At 31.4% G+C, this 18,675-nt stretch overlaps 1 protein-coding gene across 2 annotated transcripts in view; it reads left to right on the top strand.

Moving 5' to 3' along the window:
- Positions 1–11,044, top strand: part of LOC106457726 (calcium uniporter protein, mitochondrial-like) — a 25,307-nt gene extending 14,263 nt beyond the window's left edge. The window contains exons 3-7 of one of the 2 annotated variants that reach the window (XM_013917173.2): positions 616–786; positions 1,396–1,500; positions 2,849–3,009; positions 6,063–6,266; positions 10,223–11,044. In XM_013917173.2, coding sequence (XP_013772627.1) covers positions 616–786; positions 1,396–1,500; positions 2,849–3,009; positions 6,063–6,266; positions 10,223–10,435 — 854 coding nt within the window. In that variant the 3' untranslated portion in view covers positions 10,436–11,044. The remainder of the gene's footprint in view (positions 1–615; positions 787–1,395; positions 1,501–2,848; positions 3,010–6,062; positions 6,267–10,222) is intronic. The other variant, XM_022384057.1, reaches the window with a different exon arrangement.
- Positions 11,045–18,675: the final 7,631 nt, after the last annotated feature.

Here is an 18,675-nt window from a genome sequence, read left to right as displayed (position 1 = left end):
ATCTTTACGATCTTTTTTTTTTTTCAACTGAGCTTGGAAAAATAAATATTCTACCTACTGCATTTAAATGATTTTTAATTACCTTGAGGTTACAAAATTTTCTGTAAAAGACTTATAACACCATAATTAGAATCTTTATTTATTAATATTTTAATCACTTTTGAAATACCTAGCAAATAAATAATGCTTTTCTTTTTTTTTTTTATTCTGAATGATTTTCTTTGTGAGCATTCTCAGAATAAAACTGTACTAATTGGAAAATGGTGTAAGCCTACAGTAAAAAGTGATATTGAAGTCCATCTACTGTGTTTAACGCGAGTTGAGTTGTAAGAAACTGTGTATAACAGCTACTCTTACATGAGTATGATCAAGATGACTAAATGGAATTGACATTATTATTTACCTAAAAATCTTTTGTTGTTTATATAACAGAGCATAGAAGATTTGACATTTTAAGCAATTAAGCATTGTCTTTAGTATTTGTTTCGTTCAGAAAACTGGGTGAATAAGAAGATGAAACTAATTTCAAAAACTTCTTTAGATATTAATTGTGGATGGAACCTCATCCTTTTAAAAACAATGATTAATACATTTGTTTATTTTTTGTTTCTGTAGAAACAGAAGTTTTTTATCAAAGAGGTCTTCCAGTTGTCACAGTACCTCTTCCTTCTCGTCAAGAAAAATGCCGATTTATGTTAAGACCTGTGAGTAGTACAGTGAATGATTTTATACAGGATATCAGTAATGAAGATCATGGCATTGACAGAATTAAAATTCAAACAACAGGTGATTCATATTTTCTTATATATTTCATTTTCAAAATTGGATGTAGAATGTGGAAGGATTACATGTAGTGTTGTTTTGTTATTTCACACATTACTTTTAGGCATTTGTTTTTATCTAATTGTTGTAGCACTTTGAAGTAATTATGAAATGCTCAAATTATTGATGCAAATATAACTGATGCTGACAATTTTAGATCTTTGGATATGATACTAGGTTTCAAGTTTTCAGGTCACAAAAAAAAAACGTTTACTGAAGTAACTTCAATAAACTAAGCTTGTGCACAAAGAAGTGCTAAATTAAGTTTCACATCTTTTGCATGAGTTCTATTCTTTTCAAAGATAATTGGAGGAAATGTGTTTTTATGTGGAAAAATTTATACCCTCTGAATATATCACTTACAGAGGAATACATATATATTCAAGTGTGTGTGTGTGTGTGTGTGTGTGTGTAAAATACAGTGAACAGTGATTGGATTATATGGCTTTCATTACAATATTTTTTTTTATAAACCATATAAATTAAAGTGCATGATTAATTTTTCATTTGTTTGTGTAATTTGATAAACAAAAATTGAAGTAAGCTACTTTGATGTAAAAAACTTAATTTCAGATGGGGTAAGGCTAGCAGCATCTACAAGTATAGAAGCTCTGATGCAGGAAGACTTTCTACTCACAATAAATGATTTTGTGTATTATGTTAGTCCTCCACCATTAGGTAAGTATAGTGCAGAACACTAGCTCCCACTTATGAAATTATCTGTTACTTTTGCCTCTCTATGATTATTAGCATGTTCTGCAAATTTTTCTACATTAGGTTTGAAAAGGCCAGCCAAATGTAGGTATAATAATTTACTTCTCCAAAAGTCATGTTCTAGAATTTTATGAGGAACTGTTTGTGTGTGTGTGTATATTCACATTATAATGCCCCCACGGCTGAAAGGGCAAAAAAGATGTAAGTTTGTATTCCCGATAGTCATGCTGATATTTTGGAATTTTTCTAGTGATCTTAAGGAATGAGGAAAAGTATAGGTTTCTTAAATTTTAGAAAGCTAGTAATACCTAATCAAAGTTAATTTTTATCAGTTTATGCTGGATTATAATTATTTTGGAATTTGAATATTTGGTAAATTACAATTTGATTGGAAGCTTATTTGCTAAAGGACTGGTTTTTCGTAATTCTTTTGCTTTATGTTTATTTCTTTTCTCTACTATGCTTGAAAAGAGAGCCACAGAATGGCACACATATCAGGAGATTAATATTGGTAAGAGTGTTCTTCTTTTTAAAATTGGTAAGAGTGTTCTTCTTTTTAAACTCTGGTGCAAATATTAACCAAATCTCCAGGAAGAAAGTATTACCTAAACCAGTGTTCCCCAACCCAAAAGCTACTGCACCCCAGTAGATCTTTTGAATAATATTTCACCATGCCCTGGTAACATTAGTTGTAAGTATTTTAATATTTTAAAAGGGAGGATGTGACAGGTGAGCATGGCAGGAGGGGTCTGATTTTCTATTTGATTGCTCTTTAGAGTTAGACAAATAAGATTGAAGGATATAACAATTTTGCTTCACTTGATTGATGACGACATTAGAGAGAGTAATTTACATTAAATTTTGTACTTCTCAGAGGGGTGGTAAATAAATTCAAGAAGAGGGGATGCCTAGAGAACAAATGTCACAATTCTCACACTAGAGGAGATTGAGATTGTCAAATGTATTCGTATACCACAATTAATTAAATTTTGAATGTAGTTCACTGAAACATCATGACATGCGCACTTAGACTCACCTGTCGCGAAAGAGTGAAGATTAGTTCTTGGAGGCAGATGAATATGGTAAGTGATAAATTAATTTTTTTTAGTTTTGGTGAAATATTCGTGCAACATTTTGCACCCCAGCAAATAACGATCTGCACCCCAGCAATTGGAAAATGTTGATCTACATTATAATACACACTCACACACACACACACACACACACACACACACACACACACACACACACACTTAAGAATTTTCATGGAAGATAATATAAAAATGTAGAGAGAACTGTTTGTGATTTGCAGGTAAACTGACATCTGAAAGAATTCAAGAGCTATCTGATGTCAAACTTCAAGTAGCAAAACTTTTTGAAGTCTTGCATGTGGATGAACATCAAATTGAACAAGAAAAAAGACTGATCAGCAACCTTGAAGAACTAAAACAGAAATTGGAACCTCTTGAGAAAGTAATGCTCTTTTTAAGAAAACCTGTAAATATAGGATGAGAATTTTTCTATGATTTTTGACATGCGTTTTAAATATATTAACCATATCTGGACCAGTAACCACCTCTCGGGTGTTGAATATATACCAACCTACTAAACTTTTAGCCAAAGATATATTACAGTTAATAATTTTCATTTAATATAGTTTACAAATAAAATTGTTTTAAATGTTCAGACATTTCTACATATCTCCAAGGAGTCTCGCATGTAAACAATACAGTTAACATTGATAATTTTTATTTTGTTTAGAATTTCTTTGCCGATCCCAAACCATAATTTTTAGTTGCTAAGATACTATCATATCTTGAGAATACGGTGAACTAAGTTTTGTTTTTCTCATGATTTTCCTTCTTTGTTTGGCATTTTATTATTACAGGTCTCTGTTTACTCTTTTATGGCCTCAAAGCATGTGAAGTTAAGCTACTAATGAAGCACAACTTTTAAAATAGCTACAGGAAAAATTTTAATATTATTGAAGAGAGCTGGTTATAAATTATTTCTGTCTGTGTAGAGGTAATGAAGTGGGATGAGAAGTAACTTATGGTTTTATGATAACGTGATTAGAAGTAGCTCCTGCAAAGAAGCAGAATGTAATCTAGTGTAATTTGTAGAAGATTTGGAAATAAGCAACAGATCTGGAAACTTTTTAATAGTTTCCTTAGAAAATCTTTTCATTTCTTAAAATATTTTTGTGTGAACTTGGATTTGTTTGAAAGCTATAGAATTTTCTTCTATAACAGTACATCAGTTAAACCTAGCTAGGTTTAGAGATCATGTTAACCAATGACAAAATATTCCAATCACCCAACTATGCTCAAATCCTTATTCAGGCTATGCACAGGAGTTTAAATGTGACCACCATTGAAGAAGGGGGCACATTAAGCACACACACATATACATAAATATTAACTGTATTAACACATGCATACACATTATATGCATAGAAATAGATAACATTATGCTCACCAAATTGACCAATGTATGCCCCTGTCCTTATTTATTGAATATTATTATTAAGTTTATTGAATTCAAACAACATAGATAGGTAAAATAACTTATTATTTATTAAGAATAACTTATATTAGATTTAAATTGATCTCGACAAAGAATATTGTTACTAAAAGTATTGTTATCTAGCCTGACCCAATGCTATTGTGGCAGACAGAGCTTTGTGATTAACTCAGTTAATCAATACAATAACTTATAATGAAAATCAGTTACATTGGTTAGTGTCACATAAAATAATAGATTAATAACAATTAGGATTAAATTGATTAATGTTATGAAAATAGTGAACTAAACAAAATCAGTGTTTTTGAGTATTCCATCTATCCAAGTAATCCAAATATTTCTGATTTATGATATTATTATTTTTGATTAATTCAAGGCTGTTAAGCTTAATCAATTAGTGTTACAATTTGCAAAAGAAATAATCAACTAATTGAAATTAACATTTCTTATTTGTTACTGTTTTTATTATTCCAATTATCTGAGTCTTGTGTGAATAAATAATTAGTTGAGTGTAATTGATTAATGAGTCTGACCTTTAATTGATTATTATGTTCCACTAATTGTTCAACTTTAATGGTAGGTCATGTCATAAGTTACCAATAAATTTTTTACAGTTTTTGCTGTTTGTTTTTATTTTTTGATTTGTAACAAAAAGTGATAAATATTGCAACTAGCAAAAAGGTGTCAAAAGAAGTGTGTCAATGAATATTAATCAAGTTAAAACTGATCGTATATGAAAAATGGAACTTTCTTAACAGTATAAAAAATTGAAATTCTAAGAAAATAAGTTTTTTTTTTCAGAACAGTGTCAACAAAATTTTGGAACTTTCACAACATAAAGAATGATAGATACTAAATGAAATTACATGAATTTTTTAAAGCTGAAACTAGATACTATTTAGTAAGTTTGTTCTTAGTTTTATGCAATATGCTAAGTATTTCCATTGTGAGAAGGAAGAAAAAGGCATCATTAACACCCCTTTGGTCTGGAAAGATAACATTATTAAGGTTTTTCTTTGTTTTAGTTACACCTCTAATTACTAGCTTCCCACAATATGTTATTGCTTATTATGCACAACTTGTGCATTTGACATGAAGGACAACTTTATTATGTTGTGCATGTTCATATGATACTTTTATTCTTTTACTGTCAAATACCCTACACAACTTTATAGACCTTAAAGAACAGATAGCTTGAATGTTACCAGCTAATGTTAACAGAATATTGTGACTGTCTTCAAGATTTTCTGATTATCTGTTTCTAACATTTAAATACATTTTCATTACCACCAAGTAATGAAGAAAGAATGATCAGAGTGTACACACTCTTGTTATACATTTTTTGGGTGAAATACTGAAGAAAAAACTAAGATGTTTAGTAAATATAAGCTTTAAATAAGTTCAATATTTAGCTTGAAATGTTTATTGGCATTCCATAAATATAGTCTTGCCACTGCTGTTTATTTAATACAAACAAACAGCTACAACTTGCATTTTTCTGAAAATGTCGTACAGGTTTGCACTATTATATGAACCAACAGTGTACAAAAGGAAAGGAGGTGCCTTCTGTCAGTTGTAACCTATTGTGTCAGCCGTATAAAGTGCAATTTTCTTCAGTAACATAAAATAATGGTTAATTTTTACCCTGCAATTATAATGTAGTGTAATTAACAATACCTGTAATCAGCGTATTTCTTTTAGTTTACTGTAAAACTTCTAGTAGGATTAGATCCTTATAATAATATTATTACAAATTAGTTTTATTTAATAATTTAGTCAGTTTATGATAGATAGACTTTATGCCACAGAATATAGTTGGCTACCTAAAATTACATCTATCCAAAAATACCGGGAAAATTTGCTCATGTATGTTAAAATATCCTGACTTAAAAGGAAATAAATTGTGTGTCTCCTAGTTAGTGTCCAAATTAAAGATCTATACTGATCCACTTTGAATTACTGTAAGTCTTATTATATATATTTTTTTTTCTTCTTCATTCCAGAAAAGAATTGAGCTTGAAAGAGCATCACATAGAAGAACATCATTTCTGACTTGGACTGGACTGGGCCTCCTCGGAATTCAGTTTGGTGTATTGGCACGGTTGACTTGGTGGGAATATTCATGGGACATAATGGAACCAGTTACATATTTTATTACTTATGGAACGTCTATAGCTATGTATGCATATTTTGTATTATCTAAACAGGTATGCTTTACCCACCATTTTATTCAAATATATTTCTTTTGCATTTTGTAAATCCACCTTTCCTCTAGGTTAGTTTCATGCAATAACTGACAGTTCTTCAGCTAATGTTTGTCTCATTTTTTTTAACACCTGTCATACAGGCAAATTGGGTAACATTTTGTACTAAGGGTAGGATCACCAAAAATCGATCTTTGAAGTCAGTTGTGTAAATTATACTAAATGAGAAAGTGCTAATGATAAGGATTTCTCACCTTTTTTTATTTTGTTTTTAGAGCAAAATATTAAGTATAGAGGAAGGATATGGCTATATATATATTGATGTATCAACAAATATTAACTATATATTAGAAAAATTAGATAACCAGTACTGCAGTTGTAAACAACCTCATTTGGAATGTGTTTAAAAGATACTGTGCCAAGTTAAAATATCAGGTAGTCTGTTGTGTTTTGATATTGATTTTACACAAATGGAAAACTTCGTCATTTTGTAATGAAGCACACGGAGCTAGTAACACTTTTCACTGGATAAAATACAACAGAAGTTTAGATTGTACTTCAATTATATTTTTCTTTAACTTGTTATTGAATATAATTTCTTTGGTGTCTCTACTATCTTTTACAGTTTGTTTTCCTATATTAAGCAATAACTGGTCTTGATCATTAGGTAAAATAATGAGAGCATTTTTTCTTTAGTACTGAAATTGTGAAGGTAATTGTACAACTTGCTTTATCAATAGAAATTAAAGGATTCACTTTCACACATGATTTTTGACTTGGTAAATTTCTCATTAAAGAAGAATCTATTCTGAAAACATCTTTGATATCATATATAGCTATGCGTACTTTCATTACGTACTCATTTTCTTTGTCATCATAACCTCTTCATATAAGGCCCAAATGTTATCATCAATAAAATCCATATTATTAGTTTCATCATATACAACTTCATCATTGATTTTAACAATATTTTCATTGTGATTTGGCCATAATCGTTTTCTTCTTCTGTTTATTTCATTATTAGTTGAATAGAGTTGTTTAAACATTTGTTTAACAACAAGTAAAAGCTTGGAATGGTCTATTCTTTCATTGGGGGTGTGTCTGTGATAAAGACAGGTACATTGCAAGAAACCAGTTGGTCCCTACCACTGTACCAGGGCTAATTTGCAAGAGTTCAGCAAAACATTAGACATTTTTACATGTAAATAATATTTTGAAACATACAAAAAATGATCAATTCACTCAAATATTTCTAGTTGTTGCATTTTATTTTCCACATGCATCAGTACTGCAGTATTTCACTTTTGTTAGTGTTAATTCCTGCCAATTTTATTAATGAGTGATAATTTGAATGAGCTAGTCATTAGTGGTGGGGGATAACTTGAGTCATTTGATAGAAAACTGGCTAGATGGAAGAAAGCAAACAGTTGTTATAAGTGGAGTTCAGTCAAACTGGATTAATCTCATGAGTGGAGTACCTCAGGACTCAGTGTGGGACCTTTGATCTTTTTTGATTTACATCAGTGACATAGATGAAGAAATGGTCAAAAGATTATTTAAATTTGCTGATAAAATCAAATTTTTGGTTGTTGCTGGCTGTGAGGAGAATGTTACTACCTTACAAAAAGATTTGTATTGTTTAGCAAGTTGAGCAAATAAATGGCTTTTAAATGACTTTTAATTATAATAAATGCAAGATAATGCATGTGAGATACCACAATCTGAGTTATGAATACAATTTTGATGGAAATAATTGTAACAGTATTATAAAAGAAAAAATTTATTGTTCTGGCTAATCAGTCTCTTAAGCTATCAAAGCAATGTGTTATTGCTAGTGGCGGGGCAAATGGGGTTTTTGGTTATATCTACAGAATTATTAAATACAAGTCTAAAGAGGTTATAATGTAACTGTATAGGTCATTGGTTAGGGCACATTTAGATTATTGTGTTCAGTCATGGGCTCCTTACCTCAGAAAGAATATTGAATTATTGGAAAAGGTTCAGAGGAGGGCTACTAGGTTGATGTCTTGGATGGAAATGTTATCATATGAGGATAGGTTAAGATCTTTGTACTTCTTTTCTCTTGAAAAAAAATAAGTGTTTGAGGGGATCTGAATTAGGTGTTTAAGATCGGTAAGGTAATACATCACCCTTTTTTCATATTTAATGCTGAGAATGATAAGACAAGGGGACACAAACATAAATTTTGGAAGGGTAGAAGTGTAATCTTTAGCTAATACAGCTTTATTTTTATAATTGGGTGGCTGACCTCTGGGATGAGTTGCCTTCAGATTTACTAGATGCAGTTAAGTTAATAAGAGAGTTTAAGTGAATACTTGATAAATATATGATTGATAAGGGCTGACTTTGTTTGTTTTTTTTTTACCAAGGATTAGTTTAATTTAGTGGCTAAACAGCCAGGATGGACCAAAAGGTCCCTTGTTGGTCATTGATATTACATTATGTTAAAATATAGCAGACTTGTTGCAACACTTGAAAATATTGTTGTAAGCATCAAACTTTTAAATAATACCAAATATTTATATAAGTACAAGAAAATGAGAAACACTTTAGTCCTCCTGATCGAAAAGTGACATCACATAGAAAGTTTCAAAATCAAACGTCCTTTGTACATGCGTAAAGAATGGTATGCTAGTACATGTAAATGTCTTAAAATGTGGAGTTATAATCATTTATCTTTTTTCACTTGTCTCTGACATTTCAAGAAACTGGCAAGAATTTTAAAAATTCAAAATTGAATAAATAATTGTAATATGTTAATGTATAATTGCTTAATTTGTGTGACTTAATTATACTACAAAAAGTATTGGACTAGCACATCTTGACAAAATGGGGATGTTTTTTTGAAACTAGTTCTTATTTTAATTGAGAATGGGGTCCATTTTTAATTTTTATCTATTAACATTCATCACCAACTTTCATTTCATGTGTTGAATTATACTAAATGTAAAATAGCTTTAATTGTGAGGAGATAACAAGATTTGTGTCCTTTTTGATTTATAGTATTCCAAAACGTCTTAAAAAAGATTGATTGGATTCATTTCTGAGTTCAATACCTGGCCAAACAGACTCTGTGCATGTTAATTTTCTCAAGCCACTGCTGGACATGGTGCATTATTTGGCATGATGGATTATCATGCTGAAAGAATTGTAGTCCTTTCCCATAGAATTTAATCAATACAGATACTGCAGCATAGTCTAGAAAGTCAATGAGATGCATTCATGACTTATTTTAACTTTTACCAATAAATCAAGTCTAAAAAAAAAGATAAATACTCATACCATGGTATTTTTCCAACCATTTTTAATGGCTATGATGCCATGTGCAGTCATATTTGAAGTGCTATTCAGATTACCACATTTTGAGTTTCCTGGTAATCTTAACGTTGAACTATAAAGCTTGGTTTGTAAATATTTTTACTCCCTTTTATTTTTCATATTTTTTAAGATAAACTTGTTTCTTCTTCTTTTGCTACAATGTATTTCTAATATGTGTAGCAAAGGAAGAAGAAACAAGTTTATCTTAAAAAAATATGAAAAATAAAAGGGAGTAAAAATATTTACAAACCAAGCTTTATAGTTCAACGTTAAGATTACCAGGAAACTCAAAATGTGGTAATCTGTAGGACTTGAATTTCTTTATGCAGTATGAGGTTAATTGAACAATGCTGGTTATTCATAAAAGTTTAAAGAAAGTATTTGTAATAGAAATTTAACTTTGAACACATTTAATGATATAATAAAAAGAACCTAAGTATTTTCTGAATGACATTGTAATGATAATTTTTCAACACAAGTTACCTTGTATTTGTAAGAGATGAGTGTGAATGTATTGTGTTTTGTGATGATGATTTCTAACAGTCTCCTTGTTTTAAAATTTGTTAAGACTATTAGGGTTTTGCGTTTAATCGTTTTTTCTTTTTTTTTTCTGCAAATAGGAATACTTGTTTCCTAATGTGAGAGATCAAGGATTTCTATTAAGTTTTTATAAAAAAGCCAGAAAACATGGTTTGGATGTGAAAGAATATAATTCTTTGCGTGATGCCATATTTGAGAAAGAAGAGGAGTTACGAAGGCTCAAAGATCCTCTACAACTTCATCTACCTATCAGAGAACTAATTCGTAGGCATAGCAAACAACTGAGTGAATGATCTAAAGCAGTTCTGCACAGTTTCAGTTAAATAAGGATAAAAATATGTTAATTATGTAGTTAGAGGTAATTTAAGATTTTGGAATAAAGACAAAAGTTTAAAACTAGTTTCTGAAGAATAAATCTTTATGTACATAATTAAATTATTTTCTTTACCCAGTTGAACTGGTATTTTTGTTTTAAACACTGGATGAAAACTACAAAGTTTCTAATGATATTCTGAAAAGGATTAAAAAATAGTTATGTTAACAGAATGCTGTTTTATTAAAAGCAGATTTCATAACATTAAGCACTGCATCATTATTTGCTTACATCAGTAATTTCATGAACATTATGAATTATTCTGAGTTTATTGAAACATTGAAGGGATATATTTACACTATAAGATAAAAATGGCATACCAATTATCTTCCATTATTGCCATTAGAATAGTACAGTAAGAAGAAAATGTGTTGGTAAAAAAACAGAATGTTGTTTAACTGTTTCCTTTGCCTTAAACAACTTACAGTTGATTATCTAACTGATTACTGTATTCTGTAAATAGCCCTACGTTTTTATTCTTTGGATTGAAAATTATAATAATCCAATAAAATGTTTATTTTCATTTAAATTTCAATGGTAAAAGTTTATTTGAACATTGTTTTGAGGTGTGAAATATTTTGAAAATATTATATTTACTTTTCAGTTGAATTTCCTTTAAATGGTTCATCTGCTTCATTTGACCTTCCGTTTAGATCTTGCAAGATTTATTGTTAATTTATTTCTGAACATGCACGTCCCGGACTGTACCACCCTTGGACTGCATGGGTAGAGCAGAAGGGGATAGCTGCCCATGCCTATAGTGAATAGCTCAGTATGGTCTGCTTTTCAAAATAGGGTTTTGTGGCCACCCATTGCACTGTATCAGGTGATGATGTTCCTCCAGACTCTTCACCTCATTTCTTCTAGTGAAGCATGGAAGTCCTTACCACTTTCCGCTTCCAAGCCACTGGGGTGGTCGACCATGGAGGCACCCTCCTGAATGGTTTCCACACAAAGATGGCTATAACCATTCAGTGCAGAGTAGGGCAGTGGTGTTCTGTGGGTGTAGATAACATACTGTCCTCCTCTTTGTGATATACAATTATGAAGGAGTGATACATCAAAATGCAGTTCACCCCTTCAATTGGGAGCCTTCATGCTACCCCCGCGCTGATGTCAGTACTCTGCAGCTGGGTTTTGGATTTAGAGTAGAACCAATCAACATAAGTCCTCGCACATTTCGGGTTATCTATCTTCCTCCCTCGATTTTTCCTCCATCTGTGTTGTGAAGTGGTACATGGGATTGTTACAGTTCTGTCATTTGGTTCTCCCTCATCCAATCTTAACCTTTTGGGTGGTTCTGGTAAGCTTCAGGTTGGGGGAGTTGATTGCATGCGATAGACATCCTTTAGATACCAGATGTCGGGTCCCCGAATCGATAGCTCAGTGCTAATATGTGTGTTATACCTGGGAGACCACCTGATTAGAGGTAAAGATGGTATGATTCTCATCCTAGCCCCGTGTGGATGTTGGTTCCAAGCAGCATGGGTTTTGGATGTAGTTGACTTATGTGCCCTAGCCACTCTACACCTGAGGGTACATCCATTGTTTTACCCACTTTTCTATTAATGGGATTGAGTTATATTTATATGGTTCTGAAGTGGTGCAGTTTCCCTCATGTAATCTTCAGATCTTATTCTTTTATTTCCAGAGGTATCCTTCAGATGTATTTGAGGGGGGTACTTCTATCATTCCCTCGTGCCGGTCCCTCCTCCTATTTAATGTGGGATTCTAGCTCATTTTGTGAGAGGATGTAAGTACTGTATTGGAGGTTATAATTTTTCTATACTGAAAATGTATTTCCGATAGGTACTTGCCTCCTCTCGCACTTCCCACTGTTCGTTCCCACTTTACTCCAGTGCTTACGTCTTCTGCCAAACTTCAAAGTGATAGTTCGATAGAGGGAGTCACGTGCATCACGTGAGCCTGTCATGCTCCTATTGGTGGAGAAGTGATGCATGATGATTTGCATAAGACACATGTTGGAATCTTTCAATTCCAATAGGAGGGGGGGAGAGCAGAAGGCTTGTGGCATGCATATAGATAAAGTTGGCATATAGGGGGCAGCACTGGATGAGAATGGCTAATTTTGTGAGGGGAGGTAAGTACCTATCAAGAATACATTTTCAGTACAGGAAAATTATACCTTCAGCTTGTTAAGGCTTTTGCACATTATAATGGTTCTATAATTTTAACACATTTAATGTTTAAAAGGAATTACCAAACAATTTGTATGAACATCATTATTTATTCTTTTATCTCTTTTTAAGTTGAAGATATATTAGTATTATGAAATGTTGTTACAAATGTCTTAATTCAAAAAGTAACAATTTTGTAAAAGTACTTGATCAACAACAAACAAGGAGATCATAACGTAAGTGTATCTTTGTGTTTTTAAATAGGTCACACTGCTGATGTAGTCAGTATCCATACATATGAGACAGTTTAAAGCATGTTAACAATGGTTACCTTTATGTTTCAAATGTAATTCATTCAAGCTTGTCTTACTGTTCTGTATGAAGTGCTTTTGTTGACTTTTTTTTCACCAGAGAAAGGTTCCATTGTTTTCATATGGAAACTGTGCTTATGCTTTTGTATAACAAGAATAATTTGTTAATAATGTGTCACTATTATCTCTACTGATAACAAACTCAGTGAACTAAATCCTGTAAGTTACTTTTTTGCATGATTTATTACCAGACTTATCTTTAAGAATTGTTCAGAATATTGTTTTCTCATACCTTTTGCTTATGACAGTAATTTCCATATTGTTGTAAATCTTATGAAGTACTTCAAGCTACAAGAAGAGTTAATGAAACTTTCATGTTTATAAGTTTGTTTAACAGGTTTCACCATTGTTTGTGCATGTAAATATTTCTTGTCCAGTATTATTTATATCTTTTATTTTATTTTGTTTTCATTTATTTGTAACTTACTTTTATTACATTGCAGGTTGAAATAAGTCAACCTGTAAACTTATTAGAAATATTACTGTGTGTAATACAGTTTTATATCAAGGAAGTAAAGATCTTGAAATTGTATCTTGTAATTTATGTAAAATGCAAGAAAAGCATGTTTGTTACAATAAGTACCCCTTTGGATTATAATTTTTGCAAAACTTCCTGCTTGGTTGGGCTGATGTGCAAGTGCATTATTGTGTGATGTAAGGAGTTGTTTGAAATAAAGCTTATGTACTTTACTGCAAGGAAAACTTAGCCCTGCAACAATCTTAAACTTTGAAAATGTTCAGGGTTCTAGAGTGTAACACATTGGGTGGTCTTAAGATTTCCTTTTTCAAGGAAAAAATTACTCGAAACTTGCAAGTGCAAATAAGAAAGCAAGGCTCAACAACTTTTATTGTCATTTGCAGGAAACATTTCAATGATGATGGTTAAAAATCTTCAAGTACATGTGGTTAGTAAATTATATTTGAGCATGCCTTGATTTTTATTACTGTTTTTTTTTGTTGTTTTTTCAGTAGGGAATTTATGTTACTTAATTATATAGAATGACATTAGTAAATTAAATTATAAAGGTGTTACCTACATCACAGAAACCTTAGGCCTAAGTAAGTCCTATGTTCATGTACTGTCATTTTGTTTTCCTTTTTAGGTATGTGTATGTTTGTGTGTACTTTTTCTATTTGTTAGTTACTTTACCTTTTAAGCAAAGTAATTTTGGATTCAAAGTGAGTTAAAAAGATTATTTTTGTTTTCTAAAGTAGATCTGGGTAAATGAGTTTTTTTCATAATATTAATACATCTATTTACTATGTCATTTTATTACTGCTACTACATACTTTTTCGATCTCATGGTTGTCAACAAAGAATGCTTTAATTTTGAAATTGACTAGGATACCTGACATTATATGTAACTTTGAACTGAGGATTTACTTGTTTCCTATTCCTTTAACTTTGTGTCAACACATGCATTTATTATAATTTTCTGGGTGTATATGCCTGTTACAAGTACATACTCCTTTAAAAAAAACGTATCAAAATTCTATTCTATACTTTCTGTTCTTTAGAGCATGCTATTCTATACGTAGTCCTTTGGAGTATGCTATTCTATACGTAGTCCTTTGGAGTATGCTATTCTGTACATAGTCCTTTGGAGCAAGTAATTTAATTCAGTAAGCAAAGAAAGAAATATAAGATACATTCAGTGGTTGAATTGTACACCAGTTGTGCCTTTGCATGCTGAAGAAACTTTAGAGTGTCATGATAATATTGGTGTAGAGATGGAAAAAGAAGTTCACACTTCACATTATGAAGCACTGTTTAACATTCAGTATACTAGTATTCGTGTGGTAATTACTCTATATTATAACATAGAAGGGACATATTTGTTTGCTCAGTGTAGTAACACTGTTTTTCTTAGGTGGTAGAGAGCAGTGCTATGAAAGCATCAACGTGGGCAAAAGATTGTATGTTTAGATCCTGCTCGGAGCTGAGATAACTATGTATATTAGTTCCTGTATTGTGATTTACAAAGTATATGGATCCAACTGACAAGCTTGTTGACAGAGAAACATGTTCACAGTCAGGGATGAATTTCTATTGGTACTCACTGGTACTGAGTACTGGAACTTATTTTTTAAGGTGGTACAAGTACTGAGATTTGTTTGTCATTTTGTATGTTTACATATAGCTTTTCTTTTTCAGAAATATGTCCATTTTAACCAGCTGAGTACCTCTAATTGTTTTTTGAGTATTTGCATTCCTGGTCATGGTTAACATTGGTATATAAAATATGTAGTGACTGATGTATTTGTGACATGGGGATACAATTGTCTGGTGGCTAAAGTCTTAGCGATGTTCATCTCAAGATTTCCAGCTGTAATGATATATAACACAGAATGCCCTATTCAGAAACCCAAGCAACCAGTTGCTCATTGAGCCAGATTTTCAACATACAGAAATCTTGTTGCTGTCAAGGTGCTGATTGGATGTATATACATGAAGGATCGACTTTGTACCTGTATCTCCTTCACATGGAGTTGGCAAGTGATCACCAGGTTTGTGAAAAGCTCTATAGCTAAATTGAATGAACCTGGTGATTCTATTTTGGCTGTTAAAGGTATTATGTTCAATTCATACTTATTTCTTATATTTATCAACACATTTGCTCTGTAAAAAGAAAAACACTGTCTTAAGTTTTCATTTTTTGTATCAATTCCAATTTTTCAAAGATACACATCATGCTAAATATTTGAGCTCCATCTCTATATCTTTGTCATTTATATTTGTCAAGCTCTTTTTGTGGATTCGATTCACTTGGAGATGGCATGTAACTTTTTTGCTGAAATATGTTATAAACTCCCTTGAAATGCAAATTTGTCCAAGACATGTTTGAAAGTACAATTATTGATTAGAAGATCCATTTGATGAAATTAGTAGAAATGAAGAGAATGAGACTTGGAGTTCTTCTTAAGACTCTCAGGTTTATTCAGAAAGTAATTTAAAGATTTCAAATGAGGAAAGTAATTACAGTATTGAGGCTGAAACCTTTGGTGGTGGCTGAACTTTCAGAGGTAGAAAGGGAGCTGCATTTGAGTTTTGTAACAATAGAGTAATGCAAGTTTCTGTTCAAGATGAAGAAACTGTTCCTCAACACTTTGAACTCTTCTGTAAAAATGACTTGTTTGAATTAAATGCCCAGCACCCTGTTTCAGGACATACCACACAAAGCAAACTATTAGTTATGTTATATCAACCCAAAGTTGTATTTGCCATCAATTCAAATAGATAACTTCTCAAAAAAGATATTTATTGTAACTAAGAAGGAAAAATATACCCTTACATAGTGGATTTCTGCCTCAAACATTTATCACTTAAGGAGTTAATGAAAGTTGTATGACATAGGTTTTCCAACCTAATAAGTCTGTATTATTTTATTACCCTTTTAGGTCATAATGGCATATTTTAGAATTGTGGCATAAAAAAATATGTATATAGTGACTTTTTTTTTTTATCATAGACATCAGAAAAAGTATGGATAATAAAATATGGGAATATATACCTTTCATTTTTCCAATTTAGATAAACTGTAAGAATGTGTAGTCTTGGTTTAATTTCTTTACAAATTTCAGGAAAAATATTTTGTTGCAGAGTTTCTTGCTACAATGATCTCCTTTCAACATAGCATCTCAATAGTGCATTTTATGTTAGATTAATTTTATTTTTACTTGAATGTTTCACCATCATTCCCTTTTATGAATTCTAAGAAAATATATGTAACATAATACAGCTAAGATGAGACAAGAGTTTTCTGTTTATTACATCTAAGCAATAAAAGTTTGAGTTATCCTTACAAGACTCCCTTGTAGATAGCTTTAGTACTAATGAGCTGAAACCTAGTACAGCTGAAGCTGTATAACTGTATGATTTCTTCATATTATAGGCTATAGAGCTTCTGACCTTAAAATTAATTCCGTTTTAGATTCAATAATCTAATATATTAAGTTTATTTGGTACTTTTTTAAGAAAAATCCCACCCTAAAATTTCATTATTTTTTACAATATAATGCCTTTCATCCAAACATATAACCAGGATTTTTTTAAAGTAGGGGATTCACTTTCAATCCATCAATATCTAAATGATGTAATTGATGTCTACTGTGTATGTTATAATACATACTGAACAAATAACAACAATTAAGTGTATTCCTCATTGTTTTAAATTAGTTCAGATTAGAGAAGTATTTGTTATCTAAATATTACTTTTCTTACCAAGTGTTTATGCACAAATTATGAAATGTTTATGAATAACGGGAGGGTTCAAGCTCCCTTCTTTGCACATGTGCTTTCATCTTAGGCTGAAATATTTTTAAATGCAAAGATAGGCATGTGCAAAGGTAACACATTTTACTAAAGCATATGACAAAAAAAAACAACTTAAAAAAGGATTCCAACAGTTTCTGAAAATTTCATTTCAATTTTTTGCCCACTGGTTTACTAGTTTTTATTGGTGCTCTTGGTGTATTTGTTCTTACTGGTACCAGATGTTAGGTATATTACCCTACGTTTGAAAGTTACTTATAGTAAGTGAGAGGTTCATTATTCATAGTATTAAATAATAACACACTTCATTTGTCTATACTGCTTGCTTTTACTATCACACAAGGATTACACAGTTTTAATAAATAATATGGCAGATTTATTAATGTCATTCTGACTACAAATTTGTGTTGCAATATTACAAAACAATTTGCACATAAAATGCTCAAAACATCATTTTACAGCAAATTATTCATTTATTGTATTTGTAAGTTCTGCACGGCTGATCTTTTTTTTCTTCTAATTTCTTTTGTAAACTATTTCTGAGTTTTATGACATTAGTGTTTTAATTCTACAAGCTACTCCTTCACTCATTAATATACCATTTAGGAATAAGACAGAGTGATAAGTACTTTTTAAAATTTAGCTTTGGTAACACAAGTTAGCAATAATTTTTCATTTGAAGTGTTAATTCCGAATGCTTAAATTTTATACATTTATGTATTTAATTGTGGCTTGTTTTCCAAAAAAGTATACAAAATTATTAATGCTGAAAATTTCACATTGTGAATAAAAGTTCAGTACATGAAATGGGTAAAATTTCAAACATTTGTGTATTAACTTTCTAAGTAACATAAACCTGTTAATAACACAATCTGGAAAATGTATTGGATGAAATAAAATAGCACATTTCACTACACAAAATACAATCAAGCATAACAATACTTTTCAACTAATATGTCTGGCAATGATGATATTCATGCTAGCAAGACATAGTAATATTATCATCAAATTTGACTACGAAAGAAAGTTGAAAGGCACGTGTATTAAGAAATTAAACACTATTCACGTGCCCCCTAGTGGCACAGCGATATATCTGCGGACTTACAACGCTAGAATCCAGGTTTTGATACTCGTGGTGGGCAGAGCACAGATAGCCCATTGTGTAGCTTTGTGCTTAATTACAAACACTACTCACATGCCCCCCAGTGGCACAGCGGTATGTCTGCGGACTTACAAGGCTAGAATCCGGGTTTCGATACTCGTGGTGGGCAGAACACAGATAGCCCATTGTGTAGCTTTGTGCTTAATTACAAACACTACTCACATGCCCCCCAGTGGCACAGCGGTATGTCTGCGGACTTACAAGGCTAGAATCCGG

The sequence above is a fragment of the Limulus polyphemus genome, unplaced genomic scaffold (assembly GCF_000517525.1).
Source record: "Limulus polyphemus unplaced genomic scaffold, Limulus_polyphemus-2.1.2 Scaffold18, whole genome shotgun sequence".
Lineage (NCBI taxonomy): Eukaryota > Metazoa > Arthropoda > Merostomata > Xiphosura > Limulidae > Limulus > Limulus polyphemus.
The sequence above is the reverse complement of the archived record's forward strand: the minus strand, read 5'-3'. Positions and strand labels throughout refer to the sequence as shown.